Below are 18890 nucleotides of genomic sequence, written 5' to 3'. Positions count from 1 at the left end.
TGCTACGCAGATAGGAGACGGACAGGCGGCGAGGAGGTAGAGAGGTTGACTACGATAAACGTACACTTCCGTAACTTATTCTTACACTAAGTGAACTTTAACCTAACTTAGCTTATTTTTTTTTATATATATTTTATATTTTTTTTTAATTTTCTTTTTTTCTTTTTGATGATTAATTTTAATCGCTTTCACTCTCTCCACTTAAAATTGATTGAATTTTTTTCTCTTCACTCTTTGCCGTTTTCTTTGAATCACTTCCTTCCACTTCATCACGAGTTCGCTTCGTAGTTTTTTAAAGAAGCTATCGATAGAAAGTTGCTTGGTACGGCTTTTCAGAATGTTTCGAAAATGAGTTAGGCAAACATCATCGAACTGCGCAACTACACGACAAACCTGCGAATTTTTTGGATGGTATTTGTCGATGAAGTCGACCACGTCTTGATATTTTCCTAACATCTCTTTTATTTTCGCCGAACCTAACACATGTTCTACCTCCTCGATCCCTTCCTCGTCATCACTCATGTGCTCAGACATAGCATGGAGTTCCTTGAGCTCCTCTGTGGTAAGTTCGTCGTGATGTTCGGTGACGAGTTCCGTGATGTCATCTGCGTCGACCTCCAGACCCATGGACTTGCCAAGGGAGACGATTTCCTCTACGTCTTCCGCTGCACCCACCACGGGATCAGGTTCGGGGTCAAAACCCTCGAAATCTCGGGGAGAAACTGCATCAGGCCACAGCTTCTTCCAGGCAGAATTCAGTGTCCGTCGAGTTACTCCCACCCAAGCCTGATCTGTGATCTTCAAGCAGTGCACGATGTTAAAGTGGCTTTTCCAAAATTCACTCAACGTTAAGTTTGTGCTTTGCGTGACATTAAAGCACTGCTTGAATAGGTGCTTGGTGTAGAGCTTCTTGAAATTCGAGATGACTTGCTGGTCCATGGGCTGGAGGATAGAGGTGGTATTCGGTGGAAGATACAGCACCTTTATGAACTTGAATTCTTCGAAGATATCATCTTCAAGTCCGGGGGGGGTGGGTGAGCGGGTGCATTGTCAAGACATAGGAGGCACTTTAAAGGCAATTTCTGCTCATGAAGATACTTCTTCACAGAAGAGCCAAAAACTTGGTTAACCCATTGGACAAAGAACTGCCTAGTGACCCAGGCCTTCGAGTTGGATGGCCAGAAAACATGAAGCTGGTCCTTATCCACATTCTGTGCCTTAAAGGCCCTAGGGTTTTCAGAATGTTAAACCAGTAAGGGCTTGACTTTAAAGTCCCCGCTAGCGTTGGCACATAGGGCAAGAGTCAACCGATCCTTCATTAGCTTATGCCTAGACAATTTCTTCTCTTCGGCGGTGATGTAGGTTCGACTGGGCATCTTCTTCCAAAACAGCCCGGTTTCATCACAATTAAACACCTGCTGCTCTACGTAGCCTTCTTCCTGCACGGTCCTTTCAAAGCTCTTCACAAAGTCAGCTGCAGCCTTTGTGTCCGCACTAGCAGCCTCTCCGTGGCGAACAACTGAATGAATCCCAGACCGTTTCTTAAATTTCTCAAACCAGCCATGAGATGCCTTGAAATCGTCTGAAGAGGGTTCGGTTGAACTCTCCCCAGCATCCCCCCCAGAGCTCGCCTCCTTCAAGTCCGTGAAGATGGTGTGCGCCCTCTCACAGATGATAGTTTCGGTGATGGTGTCGCCAACAATCTCTCTGTCCTTGATCCAGATTAGCAGAAGTTGTTCCATCTCTTCTATGATAGGGCTATGACGTTTTGAAATGATGGTGATCCCCTTAGAAGGTTTCACTGCTTTAATGGCTTCTTTCTGTTTCAAGATTGTCGGGATCGTCGACATATTTTGGCCATATTCTTTTGCAAGTTCACTCATGCTTTTCAATAATTTCTTGCTTTACTTCTAAAGAAAGCTTTCCTTCTTCCTTTTCTCACCACTACCACTACCACTACCACTTGCAAAACTAAGCCTTTTAGGACCCATGCTTTACGTAAAAAACCGTAAAAGGATGTACCCAAAAAATCACGATTAAAATACAGTTACTGTACTGTAATAGCAGAACGCACAGCGCACAACCACACGAAGCCGACGAGAACAGAGGAATGACCCAAGCCACGCTAATTGAGGGTCCCTCCGAGGTCGAAGTGCTGCCTTCTATCGGCGGAAATAAAAAATACATCAGGCGCTATGAGTACCGTCTACGCGTATGGGTATTGTTTACTTCGGGTGTCGAAAAAAAATTCGGGTGTAGAGTAGGAACGTGTTCGAATTGTACAGTACTTCGCGTATCGAAAAATTCGGATACAACCGGTACGACAAAAATTGCTTACTTCGGGTGTCGAAATAAAATTTGGGTGTAGAGTCGAAAAATTGCTCAAATTTTACTTCGGATGTTGGAAAATTTGGATGTAGATACGTTCGTGTGTAGAGGTTCCACTGTATATATATATATATATATATATATATATACAGTATATATATATATGTATATATATGTGTATATATTTTATATAAATATATAGGGCCTTTATATATTTATATATATTTTGTAAATATATTTATATATATATTCATATATATATAAATATATATATATATATATTCAAATAAGCCATATATATTTTTGATATATTAATGTCTGGATTCTCTTAACAACCTCGGGATCACAGACCCAGGCGAAATCTCACAAAGACAAGAGCTTGGCTCCGGCCGGGAATCGAACCCTGGTCGGCAAGCTTATATAGACAGTGACTAACCCACTTGGCTACGAACAAAGATAAAAGTCAATGACAATTCTACTGTACTTATGCCTGTCGAATTCAGGTATTTTGTACTTAGAATTGAAATCAACCCATCTTCATCATCGTAGCTAATTGGTAGTTTGTTACTTGGCATTCAATTAATGATAAATTTTGCACATTTTTACGTGTTTTTCATATTCAAATAAGCCATATATATTTTTGATATATTAATGTCTGGATTCTCTTAACAACCTCGGGATCACAGACCCAGGCGAAATCTCACAAAGACAAGAGCTTGGCTCCGGCCGGGAATCGAACCCTGGTCGGCAAGCTTATATAGACAGTGACTAACCCACTTGGCTACGAACAAAGATAAAAGTCAATGACAATTCTACTGTACTTATGCCTGTCGAATTCAGGTATTTTGTACTTAGAATTGAAATCAACCCATCTTCATCATCGTAGCTAATTGGTAGTTTGTTACTTGGCATTCAATTAATGATAAATTTTGCACATTTTTACGTGTTTTTCATATTCAAATAAGCCATATATATTTTTGATATATTAATGTCTGGATTCTCTTAACAACCTCGGGATCACAGACCCAGGCGAAATCTCACAAAGACAAGAGCTTGGCTCCGGCCGGGAATCGAACCCTGGTCGGCAAGCTTATATAGACAGTGACTAAGTACAGTAGAATTGTCATTGACTTTTATCTTTGTTCGTAGCCAAGTGGGTTAGTCACTGTCTATATAAAATTAGTGCATGGTGCAAATTATGAGGTATGAAGTTGAATCCTAACAAAACTCAAAGTATGATTGTGAGTAGGTCAAGGACGGTGGCTCCTCAACATCCAGATCTCAGTATTGATAATGTTTCTTTAAATTTGTATGACTTTTGAAATTTTAGGTGTGATTCTCAACAGGAAATTTACTTTTGAGAAGGACATTAGGTCTGTGTCTTCTTCAATTGCACAAAAATTGGCTTATTGAGAAAGTCTTACAAGATTTTTTGTGATCAATATATTCTGAAGAAGTGTTTTAATTCTCTCATTCTACCTTGTTTTGAGTACTGTTCTCCTGTCTGGTGTTCAGCTCTGATTCTCATCTTAATTTGTTGGACAGAAACTTACGGTCTATTAAATTTCTTATTTCTGATCTAGATATTAATCTTTGGCACCGTCGTTCAATTAGTTCATTATGCATGTTGCATAAGATTTTTCATAACTCTGACCATCCTTTACATTCAGATCTCCGTGGACAATTCTATCCTGTTTGTAATACTAGGCAGGCAGTTAATTCTAATTGCCAGGCCTTCTCCATCATGAGGCTCAATACTACACAGTATTCTAGAAGTTTTATTCCAGCTGTTACCAAGTTGTGGAATGATCTTCCGAATCGGGTAGTTGAATCAGTAGAACTTCAAAAGTTCAAAGTTGGAGCAAATGTTTTTATGTTGAACAGGCTGGCATGAATCTTTTTATAGTTTATATATGACATATCTGTTTTTGACGCTGTTAATAGTTTATATAGGACATATCTGTTTTGACGTTACTGTTTTTAGAATGATTTATTGTTAATTTGGTCTCATCATTTATTTATTTCCTTATTTCCTTTCCTCACTGGGCTATTTTTCCCTATTGGAGCCCTGGGGCTTATAGCATCTTGCTTTTCCAACTAGGGTTGTAGCTTGGCTAGTGATAATAATAATAATAATAATAATAATAATAATAATGTGTGTATAAATATATATATATATATATATATATATATATATATATATATATATATATATATATATATATATATATATATATATACATATAAAGTATATCTATGTATATATATATATATATATATATTTATTATGTATGTATGTATGTGTATATATGTGTGTGTATATGTATATATATATATATATATATATATATATATATATATATATATATATATATATATATATATATATATATACATGTGTGTATATATAACTTGAGTTTTGCTTGTAATTTCAGACTATATGATTTTCAGATTTTGCTCAACCCACCCAATATTTGATTTGCTTTTTCAATCTTTCAATAAACTCTAATTCTAAAGACCCTGTATTATAGATTACAGTTCCCAAATATGTAAATCTACTTAATTAATCCTTTCTGCTTCCTATGATATTTCATCTTCGATTGCATATTCCATCCTCATCTTCTCTGTCTATCTTTTATTTATGTAGAGCCCAACCTCCTGCAATGTTTCATGTATTCTGGTAAACAAACATTGCAGATCATTTGGTGTTCTGCTAATTAGGAAAGCATCATCAGCATACTCTAGGTCAGCTAGTTTCCTAATACCACTCCATTTCAATTCTTTCTCATCATCCCCAGCAGTTTAGTGCAATACAAAATCCATGGAGAATCAAGAACATAGGACAACACATTTCCTTGGAGTATTCTGCTGTTCAATGTAAATTCATTTGATAGGACTCCACTAACATTAACTTTGCACTTGCTATGCTCATGAACAGACTTATTCAAATATACATATTTATGTATATTCAAATATACACATTTATGTAGAATTCCCTAATAATGCAGGACTCTCCACAAAATTGGCTGTGCACACTCAAATGCCATCAAAATCAGATTTCTATATTACACATTGTTGTGCATGTCTTACATATGTGTGTGTGTGTGTATATATATATATATATATATATATATATATATATATATATATATATATATATATATATATATATATATATATATATAAACTTTTTAACTGAATAAATTTCTTAGTTTAGATGGGGAGGATCCTGTGTTCTCAACTTACAAACCATCATACTGAGAGTTTTGTTAATAATTAATTTTATCCTCATTATTTTCACCATGCATTAATTTTGGGCATGATTACAATATATTTTTATATTGTACAAAATTTGGTTTAGATGTATTATTTTTCCTTATTTTTGCAGTATTGAATCTATCTTGTTTATGGCTAATGTTAAAACTTCTACTTTAATAATATTATGTAATTTTTTATCCTGCCATATATCCTGAGCTGAAGACAGTATTATATTCCCCATTATTTATTTAATTATTTACAAAAAAAAAAATATGAAATGACTAGACCATTCATTTCATATTCTTTTATAAATTGATTTTAATTATGAAAAGATTTTATTGATTTTCAAATCAATCTGACTAACATCCTTGATACAAATGTTGAACTCCCTAACATTTTATGAAATGGCAACCTATATACAGTACATATATTTCCTTTTTTGTGTGTGTATTGTTAGTCACCTGCTGTGAATGTTTAATTTATTAAGGATCTCCATTTTGTCTCTAAATTAATGCAAATGTTCTGTCTGGTTAAAGTGGATAGCCAGGGAAATTATATTCTATCTATCAATCTGATATTTATTGATAGTAAATTTCTAACTTAAACTTAAATTTGTTTATTTCTCTTTGTTTACTTAAAGGGCACTTATGTGGCACTTGCTTGTTCTAAACATGGATCTCGTAGTCTTGAAGCAATGTGGAATATCTCCTCTATCAAACTGAAGACTGGGATCTGTGAAGAACTAGCCAATGAGGAATTCAAGCTTAAAGCAAACCAGCATGGTACAATTATCTACTCAAAGTTTATGGTAAGGTGGTGTTTCTTTATTTCAGCTTCCTGTAATAGGAAGATTGTACATTTTTATAGGTATGCCTCATATTAAGGTATTTTTGTTTTGGGATTGATTTATTGCAATTTTGTGCTCTGTATTTTTCGAAAAGAACTCATTCTTGACTTGTTATGGTATCTTTATCCCTGGATTGTAACTGACCTAGAAAAGGTCACAAAAACAATTCATGAGTGTCCTTGCGGTTTAGTTTGAAGAAATGACACTAGATACAGTGGAACCTCAGAGCTTGAATGTTTCTCATCTTGAATAAATCAAAACTTGTAAAAACTATATAAGAATTACATCATAACATTGAACACATTTTCAGTAATTGAATAACAGTCAGGGTATTCTATAACTTATACAGGTCAAGATTTGTATTGCCATTAGCTTAACACTGTTCAGACAAAGATAGCTGCAGTACTATTGTCTCAGTTTATTTGTGGCTGTCCCTGAATGCACTTGCACTTAACTTTCATCTCAATTTTCGAGGGGATAATTATACTGACATAAGGGTACACTTAGGCACACTATTCTGTTTTTCTCTCCCTCTTTTTTTTTTAATCGGTTTGTTGGACAGGCTAAAAAGAAAGACTATGGATGCCTAGTGGTTTATCAATAGGTTGCCTTTTCCCTATCATTTCCTTATCTTCCACTCGGGTATTCGTTTTTTTCAAAACCATGTATTGTCCTCCCTTCAGTTGAAGTGGCTTTGCCTGGTGTGTTGGCTCTGCCATGTTGACCAATTTCATTCGTCATTTTGTCTTTAGACTATAAGTTGTGCGAGCTGCTTTATGTATACTGTAGTCAAGTATATATTTTATGTTATCATTATTGTTAAGTTTGTTTTCAAGTATGATGGGACTTTATTGATTTTAATACTTATTCCATCCGGATACATTGAGAAAAATCCATGACCTGTGCACCCTAGACTTCACCAGTGTCATCTAATGTATAGTATTGCAATATTCATGTACTGCATGACAATATTAGAGACCATACAGTTGCCTCCGGACCGTACACTAATCTATTGTGTTCAGAAGCTTTGGTTTCTCACAGGATGCACTTGTCTGAACTAATTTTTCAAGGTTTTAAGAAACCAATAATTTTGGAATGGGATGCAATTCCCAGGGCAAGGGGTATGGTGGTGTATTTTAGGACTGAGTATGCTGCATATCATATTTTTGGCTACAGAAATGGGTGCTATGAGAATCAGGTCATGAGTTGTGCTTATTGGTGATTTCAAAGCTTACCATATGGAGTGGTTAAATGCTGTTCCTCCTACTGATCTTCATGGCTTAAAAGCACTGGTAGGTAGTAGGTAGTAGGTTGGCCAAGGCACCAGTCACCCGTTCAGTTACTACCATTAGTAGTGAGTTATTGGGTCCTTTGACTGGCTAGACAGTAGTACATTGGATCCTTCTCTCTGGATACAGCTCATTTTCCCTTTGCCTACACATACACCAAAAAGTCTGGCCCATTCTTTACATAGTCTTCTCTCTCCTCGTACACCTTACAACACTGAGATAACCAAACAATTCTTCTTCACTGAAGGGGTTAACTATTGCACTGTAATTGTTCAGTGGCTACTTTCCTTTTGGTAAGGGTAGTAGAGACTCTTTAGCTATGGTAAGCAGCTCTTCTAGGAGAAATACATTGCAAATTCAAACCATTGCTCTCTAGTCTTGGGTAGTGCCATAGTAGGTTGGCCAAGGCACCAGCCACCCGTTGAGATACTACCGCTAGAGAGGAATTAGGTCCTTGACTGGCCAGATATTAGTATATTGGATCCTTATCTCTGGTTACGATTCATTTCCCCTTTGCCTACACATTCTCCTCTGTCCACATACACCTGACAACACTGAGATAACTAAACAATTCTTCTTTTGCTCAAGAGGTTAACTACTGCACTGCTGCACTGTAATTGTTCATTGGCTACTTTCCTCTAGGTAACTGTAGAAGAGACTCTTTAGCTATGGCAAGCAGCTCTTCTAGGAGAAAGACACTCCAAATTTAAAACATTGTTCTCTAGTCTTGGGTATTGCCATAGCCTCTGTACCATGGTCTTCCACTGTCTTGGGGTAGTGTTCTCTTGCTTTAGGGTACACTCAGGCACACTGTTATTATTTATCTTCCTCTTGTTTTTTTAAGTTTTCATAGTTTATATATAAAATATTTATTTTTATATTGTTACTGTTCTTAAAATATTTTATTTTAATTGTTAATTTCTTCTCTTGTTGTTTATTTATTTCCCTTTTTCCTTTCCTCTCCGGGCTAGGAAAGCCCTTGGGCTTATAGCTTCTGGCTTTTCCAACTAGGGTTGTAGCTTAGCAAGTAATAATAATAATAATAATTTGCCTCTTGAATCAGGTTGTGATCAGATCATAAGTGAAGCTACTCACAGGTCTGGTTACTGCTTGGAACTAGTATACAATGACTCCCCTGGTATTTTAAGAAGCAAGGTTGGTTCTCCAGATTGGACATCTGATCATGCCTTGGTTTTGTTAGTAATTAGAACTGGGCAGTCTGTCTCTGATGTGTCATACTCATGTAAGATATACATAAAATCTCATGCACCTCGTACATTGGAATGGCATTTTCAGTGAACTTTTGCATTTGAGCTTGTCACAATATAAAAGTGTCGATCATGTTCTCATGAATGAGAATCAGTTCAATACAATTGATAGGTGTATCCCATCTCATGTGTTAAAATATCTAGTGAAAGACAAATCCTAGTTCAATGACGATTGTAGACATGCTTCTTTGGAGGAACAGGGGGCTTATCATTTTAGGAATGATATCAGATCAGATTTTATTTGGAATAACTATACTGTACTGAACTAAGAGTTGTTGCTCAGAGAGCTGAAAAGGGATACAATCTAACCATAAATTAATATTTTCTGATACAACTCATGAACATAAATGGTGGGCTACCCTTAAATCTGCACTCTTTTATATAGAATTAACAGTCCCTCCTTTATTTATACTAGATTGCTCTGTCACTCACTGTCCAAAGAAAAGCAACCTTTTAGCGTGATGGGTTTGGCAGTAAGAAAAGTAATGAGAAACTCGATCTTCATCATATCTGTTTTTCCATGGTTAAACTAATTACTGTAGTTTAGCTTTTCGGTCTCTTGAAATTAGAACCCTCTTGATGGACCTTGATGCATATGAATGTGTGTACCTAAATGGTATTTTACCTTTTTTTTTATAAAGATATCCGATTTCTTAGCTCCTAATTTGTCTTGTTTTTTTACAAGTTAGCAAGGAGGGGTTCTTTTTTCACTAGTTGGAGAATTGGTTATGATACTGCATCAAGTAAATGTGTTTGTGGTTACCCTAGCCTGGCTTAGATAATGATAATAATAATAATAATAATGGGCTTTATGAAGGTTGGTGGTAGTGTAGTGATAAGCCAAAAAGAAAAGGTGTAAGAACCATAATAAAATTGAGGAAAGTAGTAGTTTCAAAGTCAGAGAGTGGTGTTTGCATGTCTGATCTATTCAAGTAGTATGGTATGCCTAAATCTACAATTTACCCCATAATGAAAAATAAGTGGGTCATTGTAGCTAGAGGAGTGATAGCCATATTACAACAAATAACTAAGGCAATTGAAGATGTGGAGAAATAAGTGCTGATATTGATAAATGAGAAATAGTTTGCAGGTCTTTGTATTTTTTAAGCCATAATATGAAAGTTGAAGCATCTTCATATGAATCTCATTAAAAACGCTACTGCAATGAATGCTGATAGAATTGCTGAAACTTTCAAGATGAGCTGAAGCTGATATGATAAATTCCAGAAGAGAAGTGGCATGCATAGTGGTATCCATCAATCAAAGAAGCTGCATATAATTGTTTTGGGCAAGTCAGATTTATTTAGGCTGAGGAGTTTTATTTTCTTACTACTCTTTAGTTGTGACAAGATAGCTCTCTTAGAAAACAATGCTGAAGAGAGCCTACACAATTCAGGAGTAGAAAGCTTTGACTGGGCATAAGCTTATGAAAGATTGGTTAAATCTGTTGCTGTGTGATAATGTTTGGGGGTAACCAAGGTAAAACCCCTACTTGTATACTATTATGAAAACCCATTGGTGAAGCTAATATCTTCCAGTCATGGAGGATAAGTTGCTAGAGGAATTCAGTTTCGTAGTTTTGAAGTTCTTGCTTCTCAGTATGACTACTTTGATCCAGCCCATGGACCAGCAAGTGATTCCAAATTTCAAGAATTTCTACACCAAAGAATCTTTCCAGAGGTTTTTCAAAGTCACCTCTGACATGAGTTAACTCTCAGAGATTTCTGAGAACTTGATTTAACATTCTCCACTGCATAAGCCATATAGACAAAGCCTTGGGGTAAGTTCTTTCCAAAACAGTGAACTCTCTCTACATGGGGGAAGTTGTGGCAAGACTCGGTAATAGAGAGGGTCTTCAAAGGCTTTGAGTCTGTGTCTAAGATTATTGTCCTTATGATACTTTATGGGCTTGGATGTCATTGATGATGTGGACAATTTATTGGATGACTGGGGTGTTTTGGGGGTATCAGAAGGTGTGGTTCTTTGTTAATAAGGCAGTTGCATCCTCTCAGGATGACCATAGAACACTGTTCACCACTGGCAACAAAACTCTCACTTGGTGACTCCAGGTTGCATACGGGTACACCATCTCAACTGATGTGCTAAACCTATTGAGTGGTACCACTGCCTTTTGGGTTAGTCTTTTAAGGCAAAGGCTACAGGTGCTCATATATAGATGAAACTTGTACAGGGGACATGCATTAAGGAGAGAGCCAAGACACTTACTTTTGTGACTTCGGAAGTCCCCTGCAGCTGAGTTGCACGTTAGCTTCCTCCTTGGCATCTTACATGTAGGTGGCTCTGTTAAGTTTGTGAGTTTGGGTCCCTGCCCAAGCTTGCATCTCACATTAATAATTTCATAAAGCAAGATTATATTTACTCATCCTTAACAACACTTTATCATCAATTATCAAGTCCCTTTGTCATTGGGCAAGGTGGTAGGAGAAGGACTTCTGGCAATTCTTAGTCCGAATCCTACACGAGGGGATGTACATGATGAATTCAGTCCCTGGCAAATGGGAAAATTTTAGAGTGGCACTCGTCTTCAGCAGCAACATATGTAACTGTGCCGTCCTTTTATGGAACCCCACAGCTTATCATCTTTAAGGGAAGGGCCAAGAAAAGGTGAGCCAAACATTGTCTGCTTCAAGCTTGATCTAGATGTCTATGAGTAGATATTCTGACAGCAGACTTTACAGTAATAAAAAAAATAATCATAAACTAATCATAGGAACCTGAAATGTAAGGACAATCTAAGACGAGACTACTGACAAAACTACAAGAACACCCAGGAAATTTGTGAATGTTTCTAACAATATTCATAGATAAAATATATAAATTGCTCCACTAAGGGAGTCATATCTTTTGGGTGAGGGATACGCCTTCTTTTGAAGAGGCTTGCAAAAGGCTTCTCCTAGGATTCAGAGTGTGGTGGCCCTAAGAAGAGATACGAAGTTAAAGTGAGGTCAACTTTAAAGAAATGCAAAATTCTAGTAGATGACCTGGAAACCCTTGCAAGTGATTGTATTGTTTGAGAGCAAGTGCTATCAACATGGTCATTGCCCTGAACATCTCAGCTTGAAGAGACAGCAATGACATGCCAGAAAAATAAAGTTTGCTGTAGTCCCAAATCTTCTTTTGATGTGTCGGAAATCAGAAAATGTATTATTATTATTATTATTATTATTATTATTATTATTATTATTATTTGCTAAGCTACAACCCTAGTTGGAAAAGCAGGATGCTATAAGCCCATGGGCCCCAACAGGGAAAATAGCCCAGTGAGGAAAGGAAACAAGGAAAAATAAAATAATTTAAGAACAATAACATTAAAATAAATATTTCCTATATAAACTAAAAACTTTAACAAAACAAGAGGAAGAAAAACTAGATAGATTAGTGTGCCTGAGTGTACCCTCAAGCAAGAAAACTCTAACCCAAGACAATGGAAGACCATGGTACAGAGGCTATGGCACTACCCAAGAATAGAGAACAATAGCTTGATTTTGGAGTGTCCTTCTCCTAGAAGAGCTGCTTACCATGGCTAAAGAGTCTCTTCTACCCTTACCAAGAGGAAAGTAGCCACTGAACAATTACAGTGCAGTAGTTAACCCCTTGGGTGAAGAAGAATTGTTTGGTAATCTCAGTGTTGTCAAGTGTATGAGAATAGAGGAGAATCTGTAAAGAATGGGCCAGACTATTCGGTGTATGTGTAGGCAAAGGGAAAGAACCGTAACCAGAGAGAAAGATCCACTGTAGTAGTGGTAGTATCTCAACGGGCGGCTGGTGCCCTGGCCAACCTATACCTGTGTTGGGACTATTTATATTGCATTTAACATCTATTGCGGAACTTTGAAAGTCATCATTGATAAGAATGGACTGCTATTAGATTAGTTTAGTAGAGGACCACAGCACAGAGCCCACAACAGTAAAATTCCAGAACCTTCTGAATCAGGAACAGATGTTAGCTGAGGAAATATCTTCAGAGTAGGGAAGGTAGGATGTTCATAGTTTTGTGGGAAAAGAGGAAGTACATATGTTTGTGGAAAATTTTCATCTAGTTCAGGCTTTAGCAAGCCATGTCAACAATATTTTTATTGACAATGCAATAAGACATTCAAGATTTATTCTGAAACGTAAGCCAAAACAAATCTCTGTGGATTGGTTTCTAGTGAAGCATCTAAAGTGACACTAAAGAAAGTAGTATTAAGGACTTTGAGGCATAAAAGAATTTACAAAAGATGCCCACACGACATTATTATGGAAAGGGCCTCCCTTTCCAAACAGTAACATTACTTCTTCCTTACCACCTTCCACTTAGGGCATTAACTCTCCTTACAAGAGAAAAGTTCAATTTTCATATCTTCATTATTTATTGTTTGTTGCAAGCAGTGAAAAGTTTCTACAAGGGTAGTAAAGCATGTGTTAGAATAGGAAATGAAGTGAGCGACTGGTTTCCGGTGAGAGTGGGGCTGAGACAGGGATGTGTGATGTCGCTGTGGTTGTTTAACTTGTATGTTGATGGAGTGGTGAGAGAGGTGAATGCTCGAGTGCTTGGACGAGGATTAAAACTGGTAGGCGAGAATGATCATGAATGGGAGGTAAATCAGTTGTTGTTTGCGGATGATACTGTACTGGTAGCAGACACAGAAGAGAAGCTTGACCGACTAGTGACAGAATTTGGAAGGGTGTGTGAGAGAAGGAAGTTGAGAGTTAATGTGGGTAAGAGTAAGGTTATGAGATGTACGAGAAGGGAAGGTGGTGCAAGGTTGAATGTCATGTTGAATGGAGAGTTACTTGAGGAGGTGGATCAGTTTAAGTACTTGGGGTCTGTTGTTGCAGCAAATGGTGGAGTGGAAGCAGATGTACGTCAGAGAGTCAATGAAGGTTGCAAAGTGTTGGGGGCAGTTAAGGGAGTAGTAAAAAATAGAGGGTTGGGCATGAATGTAAAGAGAGTTCTATATGAGAAAGTGATTGTACCAACTGTGATGTATGGATCGGAGTTGTGGGGAATGAAAGTGATGGAGAGACAGAAATTGAATGTGTTTGAGATGAAGTGTCTGAGGAGTATGGCTGGTGTATCTCGAGTAGATAGGGTTAGGAACGAAGTGGTGAGGGTGAGAACGGGTGTAAGAAATGAGTTAGCGACTAGAGTGGATATGAATGTGTTGAGGTGGTTTGGCCATGTTGAGAGAATGGAAAGTGGCTGTCTGCTAAAGAAGGTGATGAATGCAAGAGTTGATGGGAGAAGTACAAGAGGAAGGCCAAGGTTTGGGTGGATGGATGGTGTGAAGAAAGCTCTGGGTGATAGGAGGATAGATGTGAGAGAGGCAAGAGAGCGTGCTAGAAATAGGAATGAATGGCGAGCGATTGTGACGCAGTTCCGGTAGGCCCTGCTGCTTCCTCCGGTGCCTTAGATGACCGCGGAGGTAGCAGCAGTAGGGGACTCAGCAGTATGAAGCTTCATCTGTGGTGGAAAATGTGGGAGGTTGGGCTGTGGCACCCTAGCAGTACCAGCTGAACTCGGCTGAGTCCCTGGTTAGGCTGGAGGAACGTAGAGAGTAGAGGTCCCCTTTTTTGTTTTGTTTCTTGTTGATGTCGGCTACCCCCCAAAATTGGGGGAAGTGCCTTGGTATATGTATATGGATGGATATTATTTTATCCATATAAGTGTTGTACTCTACTGAACTTTACTCTAATGAATAGCTTTTGGGTTTTAACTTATTTAATCCAATTTCCATCAACTTTCATGTGGAAAAAAAATACTGTATCAGTGTTTTAACAGCTCTATATTCTCATGGCATTGTGGAACAAATTATATTTGCCTTCTAAAGCTCCACTGTACTATAATAGAAAATGTAAGTTTTTTAAATAATGGTGGTATAATCAAGAACCTAGGCCACTATCTTTGTAGAAATGCCTAACTTTTTTTTTGCAAAATATACTGTACTGTATATGATTAAAAGACACAGTATTGTGTAATGTGTACAGTAATAGTAATAAACACATTTATATACAATATCTAAGTATGCATATATGAATAAATAGCCACTTTTATGTGTTATTGACCCTTGAGTTTTTTTTATCTGATTTCCAAAACCAGAAAAAGCATATGAATTTGTGGGAAAAAATTTGTTTTATCTGAAACTTTTTTAATGATAAATTTAAAAGTGCATGAGAATGTTTTTTCAGGCATAGATTAAATTGACTTTTAAGGTGAAATATTTATATTTTCTTGGTCACAATTATTAACCCCTTCACTATGTGGCTGCGGATCCGTTATTCAAGCTATACAGTATGCAAGTTTTGTCACCATCAGATATACTTGCTCACTTACTTTATAATAACCTTAATTTCCATGTTTATTTGTCTTACTACTGATTACATGAATAAATTTTTCAAGTTTACTTTATTTTCCATTGTATTTCACTCTAAACACCCAAAATATTTTTTCCAATAATTATGAAGTGATTATAGAATAGTTTTCAGAAATTTGGTTGTATATAATTTTCTCTAAGATAATGGTAAAGCACTGTGATTTTATGTGTAAAAAACTCTATATTCATTGAAGTGACTTATGTTATTCCGATTCTACGATAAATAGCTGTCGAAAGATATTGAACTAATCTTGTAATAATGGACTTTACGTTATAGAAAAATATAATGAAAATATCCATTTGTTTCTTATGACACAGGAAGTATTCTGTAATCTATAATTTGTAAGGTATACGATAAACAAAAACCTCGTAACAAAAAAAACATTGATTCTATTTCTGACCCACAGAGAGAGAGAGAGAGAGAGAGAGAGAGAGAGAGAGAGAGAGAGACGTTATATAAATTTAGTTCCTTAGACATAAGATTTGTTCATTCATCTGTCATCCCACCTTGCGTGTGACTGTCACTATGAGTGGATCATTCCTGTTTTTGGTATTTCATGGGCTTTGAAATAGAGACTGTGCATGTAAGAACATGACGAATAATTTGTAGAATAGCAGTAAATGGAAATAATGACATTAGGCTAAGATTTACTCATGAAAACAATACATAATGCTAATATGAAAGAAATAAGACATAAAAATTATATTATTTTGTAGAAATGATAGTTGAGAAATAAGGAATAAAATAAGAAAAAGACAAATCTCGTCGTGTGTCAACAATGTGCATTACTGGTAAGTTTTTGTCTCCTTGAGGGTGGCACTTGTAGTCAGAGGCAGATAGGCTTTCTCTGTGATTTGAACACTATGACAACATAGAAAAACAATATAATGGACCTTACATAGTCATGAATAAGGAATAGAATCACAAGTATTTCGGTTGGTGGTTAGGCAAGATGTAAATACTGTACACTAAAATAGACCTTACATAATCATGAATAAGGACTAGAATTGCAAGTATTTCAGTTGGTGGTGAGGTGAGATGTAAGGATCCCTACGTCTCCAAGCAGAGGGTGTCAGGGGTGGGTTTGAATAAATGCCCTCTGGTAGGGAATGTTACCATTGGCTAGAGAGAGTGGTGTGATTATTGTATTGTAACAAAAATAGAATAAAATAGCTCTTACATATTCATAAATAAAGACTAGAATCCCAAAGACGTTGTTGGTTGGATGAAGACAGGAGGAGGAGGGGCTACTCTTAGGGAGAGGAGATTTTTTAGTGAAATTTCCTGAGTGTGAACTGTGTGATATACAACCATGTGCTATACTCTTTCATAGCTTAGCTTGTAATAATGATAATGATAGTAACAATAATAATGATAATGACGTACCCCGATGTCACAGTGTATTGCCAGGCATGTTTTCATGTATAATGACGTCATCGTAGCGAAGGGGTCAAGAACATATTTAAAAATAATTAAAAAATTGAAGTAAATACTATATTCTTAACCCTGAGCTTATAATCAACCATTATATTATAATGGGAATTTCTGGTTGTGGCAAGACCCTGAAAATAAAAGATTATTCATAGATGAAATACCCATATGTGATATAATGTAAATTTTATTTTCTTAAATATTATATGTTTTTAGGTAAGGCTGTTTAAGAGAAAGGACAAGCAAGATTGGCAGGAATTAGTGGATAGTGCTGCGAAAAAGAAGCGGTTATTAGATGACCTTTTAAGCGATATAAAAGATGGTATGTATTTTACATTGTAATTTTTTGCTATTTTAAAGCTCTCTCCTTTCCTCACTGGGCTGTTTTCTCTATGGAAGCCTTAGGCTTATGGCATCCTGCCTTTCCAACTAGAGTTGTAGTTTACTTAACAATAATATTAATAACAACAGTAATTTTATTTGTTTGCTCTTGTGCATTAATTACAGGAAATTTATCATGCTCAACTCATGTCAAAGAATTATTGAATAATATATTTCCATTCTTGTATAAATTTGAGTTTCACTTTTGTATTATTCATTTTACAGAAGAACCAAAAAAGAAGAAGAAAAAGAAAAAGAAAGAAGCAACATAAATCATATGAAACCAATACATCACACCTTCCTTGAAGTTTATAGTAAATGTTTTTATTGCAAGTACAGTAATGTGATTTAAAAGAAAAAAAAAATTACATGTAACATCAAGATTAAATTTTTTTGGGTAGAATTAAAATTTCTTTTACTTATCCATAACTGAACTAGATTTGGTGTCCGAAAATATTTTTTTTTTTTCATAATCTTTGCCTTTTAATAGTGAAATGCAACTGATTTTCAAGTACCAACTTCACAACCTCAAAACACAAATGAATGATAATAGTTTGTCTGTTGCTGCCTTGCACGCCCTCCGTGGGACTGTTATACTACCTCCTACCATATCCTAAGAAGTACATGTGGGAAAACATATCCTAGGAAAAAATACAGCAATAAAGACTTATTTAGATTACGTAGTTATGCTGTGCTCTATGTATGCACTTACCTTTTGATTGTTTATGTTTTTTCCTTTTTTTTTATTTACAGTCTGCCCCTGTTTATCGTGGTTTCAGTTTTTCGCGCATAAGAACAATGCAGTCTATCAAATAAAAATTCTCAATCTCTCGATTATAATGTTATTCATTGTTTACATTCAAATCAGCTGATCAACCCTGCGTAGTCCACCGTCAACCTCAATTTTCAGATCAAATAGCTCCCTTATTATTAAGGCATGCTACCGAGGGATATTTCATATTTACTTAACAAAACAATTATTACTTGATCTATCATTTTCAAATTAGCAGACTAATTTCAATAGTTTTATTTGAAATACTTCTCTCATATTTTATTTACATGTACTGTTGAATCGGATAAAGTTAACCGTAGTTTCATTCATGTTGCAGATGTATGATATTTTATATTTTTTAGCTCTGTGGTGCTTGATTATAAAGCTTACGTAATTATTTATTACAGCTCTGTCAGTGAGTATTCATTAGAGACTTGGCAAAGAAAAAGATTTCGTTTATTACACACACACACACAAACAGAGAGAGAGATAAATGTATAATATGAAAATTATGATAGCTTATAAAACATCAGTGCTTATGTAATACTATATAAACTATATATAGTAGATGTTTAGATATACTAGCATTATCTGAAATATGGCTGAATACCTTGGACAAGGCAAAGATCACTGAAATGACGCCCCCTCCTCCACACATGCCTTCTTTCACATACCGAGAGAAGGTAGGTCTTGGGGGGGTGTTCGGATTCTATTCATAAAAGTTACTCAAATCTCAAAACATTGAAAAGAATTAGTGTAACAAGCTTTGAATATTTAGAAATAAAATTTACCCCAAAAAACAGAAGAATATCCTTTGTAACAATTTACAAACCTCCTAGAACAAACTCTAGTATCTATTTTGAAGAATTCGGTGCTCTCATTGAGATGATTATCATGGTGAAAAACTAATTAGTTATCTGTGGAGACTTCAATTTTTG

At 36.1% G+C, this 18890-nt stretch overlaps 1 protein-coding gene across 2 annotated transcripts in view; it reads left to right on the top strand.

The window, feature by feature from the left end:
• LOC137626535 (nucleolar protein 9) overlaps positions 1–17589 on the top strand; it is a 538921-nt gene extending 521332 nt beyond the window's left edge. For both annotated transcript variants that reach the window (XM_068357589.1, XM_068357582.1), the window contains exons 10-12: positions 6227–6399; positions 17021–17121; positions 17406–17589. In XM_068357589.1, the coding sequence (XP_068213690.1) occupies positions 6227–6399; positions 17021–17121; positions 17406–17452 (321 nt within the window). In that variant the 3' untranslated portion in view covers positions 17453–17589. The remainder of the gene's footprint in view (positions 1–6226; positions 6400–17020; positions 17122–17405) is intronic.
• Positions 17590–18890: the final 1301 nt, after the last annotated feature.

This window comes from Palaemon carinicauda, chromosome 2 (assembly GCF_036898095.1).
Source record: "Palaemon carinicauda isolate YSFRI2023 chromosome 2, ASM3689809v2, whole genome shotgun sequence".
In the NCBI taxonomy this organism is placed as follows: domain Eukaryota; kingdom Metazoa; phylum Arthropoda; class Malacostraca; order Decapoda; family Palaemonidae; genus Palaemon; species Palaemon carinicauda.
Note: the sequence above shows the minus strand (reverse complement) of the source record. Positions and strands in the feature narration are given on the sequence as shown.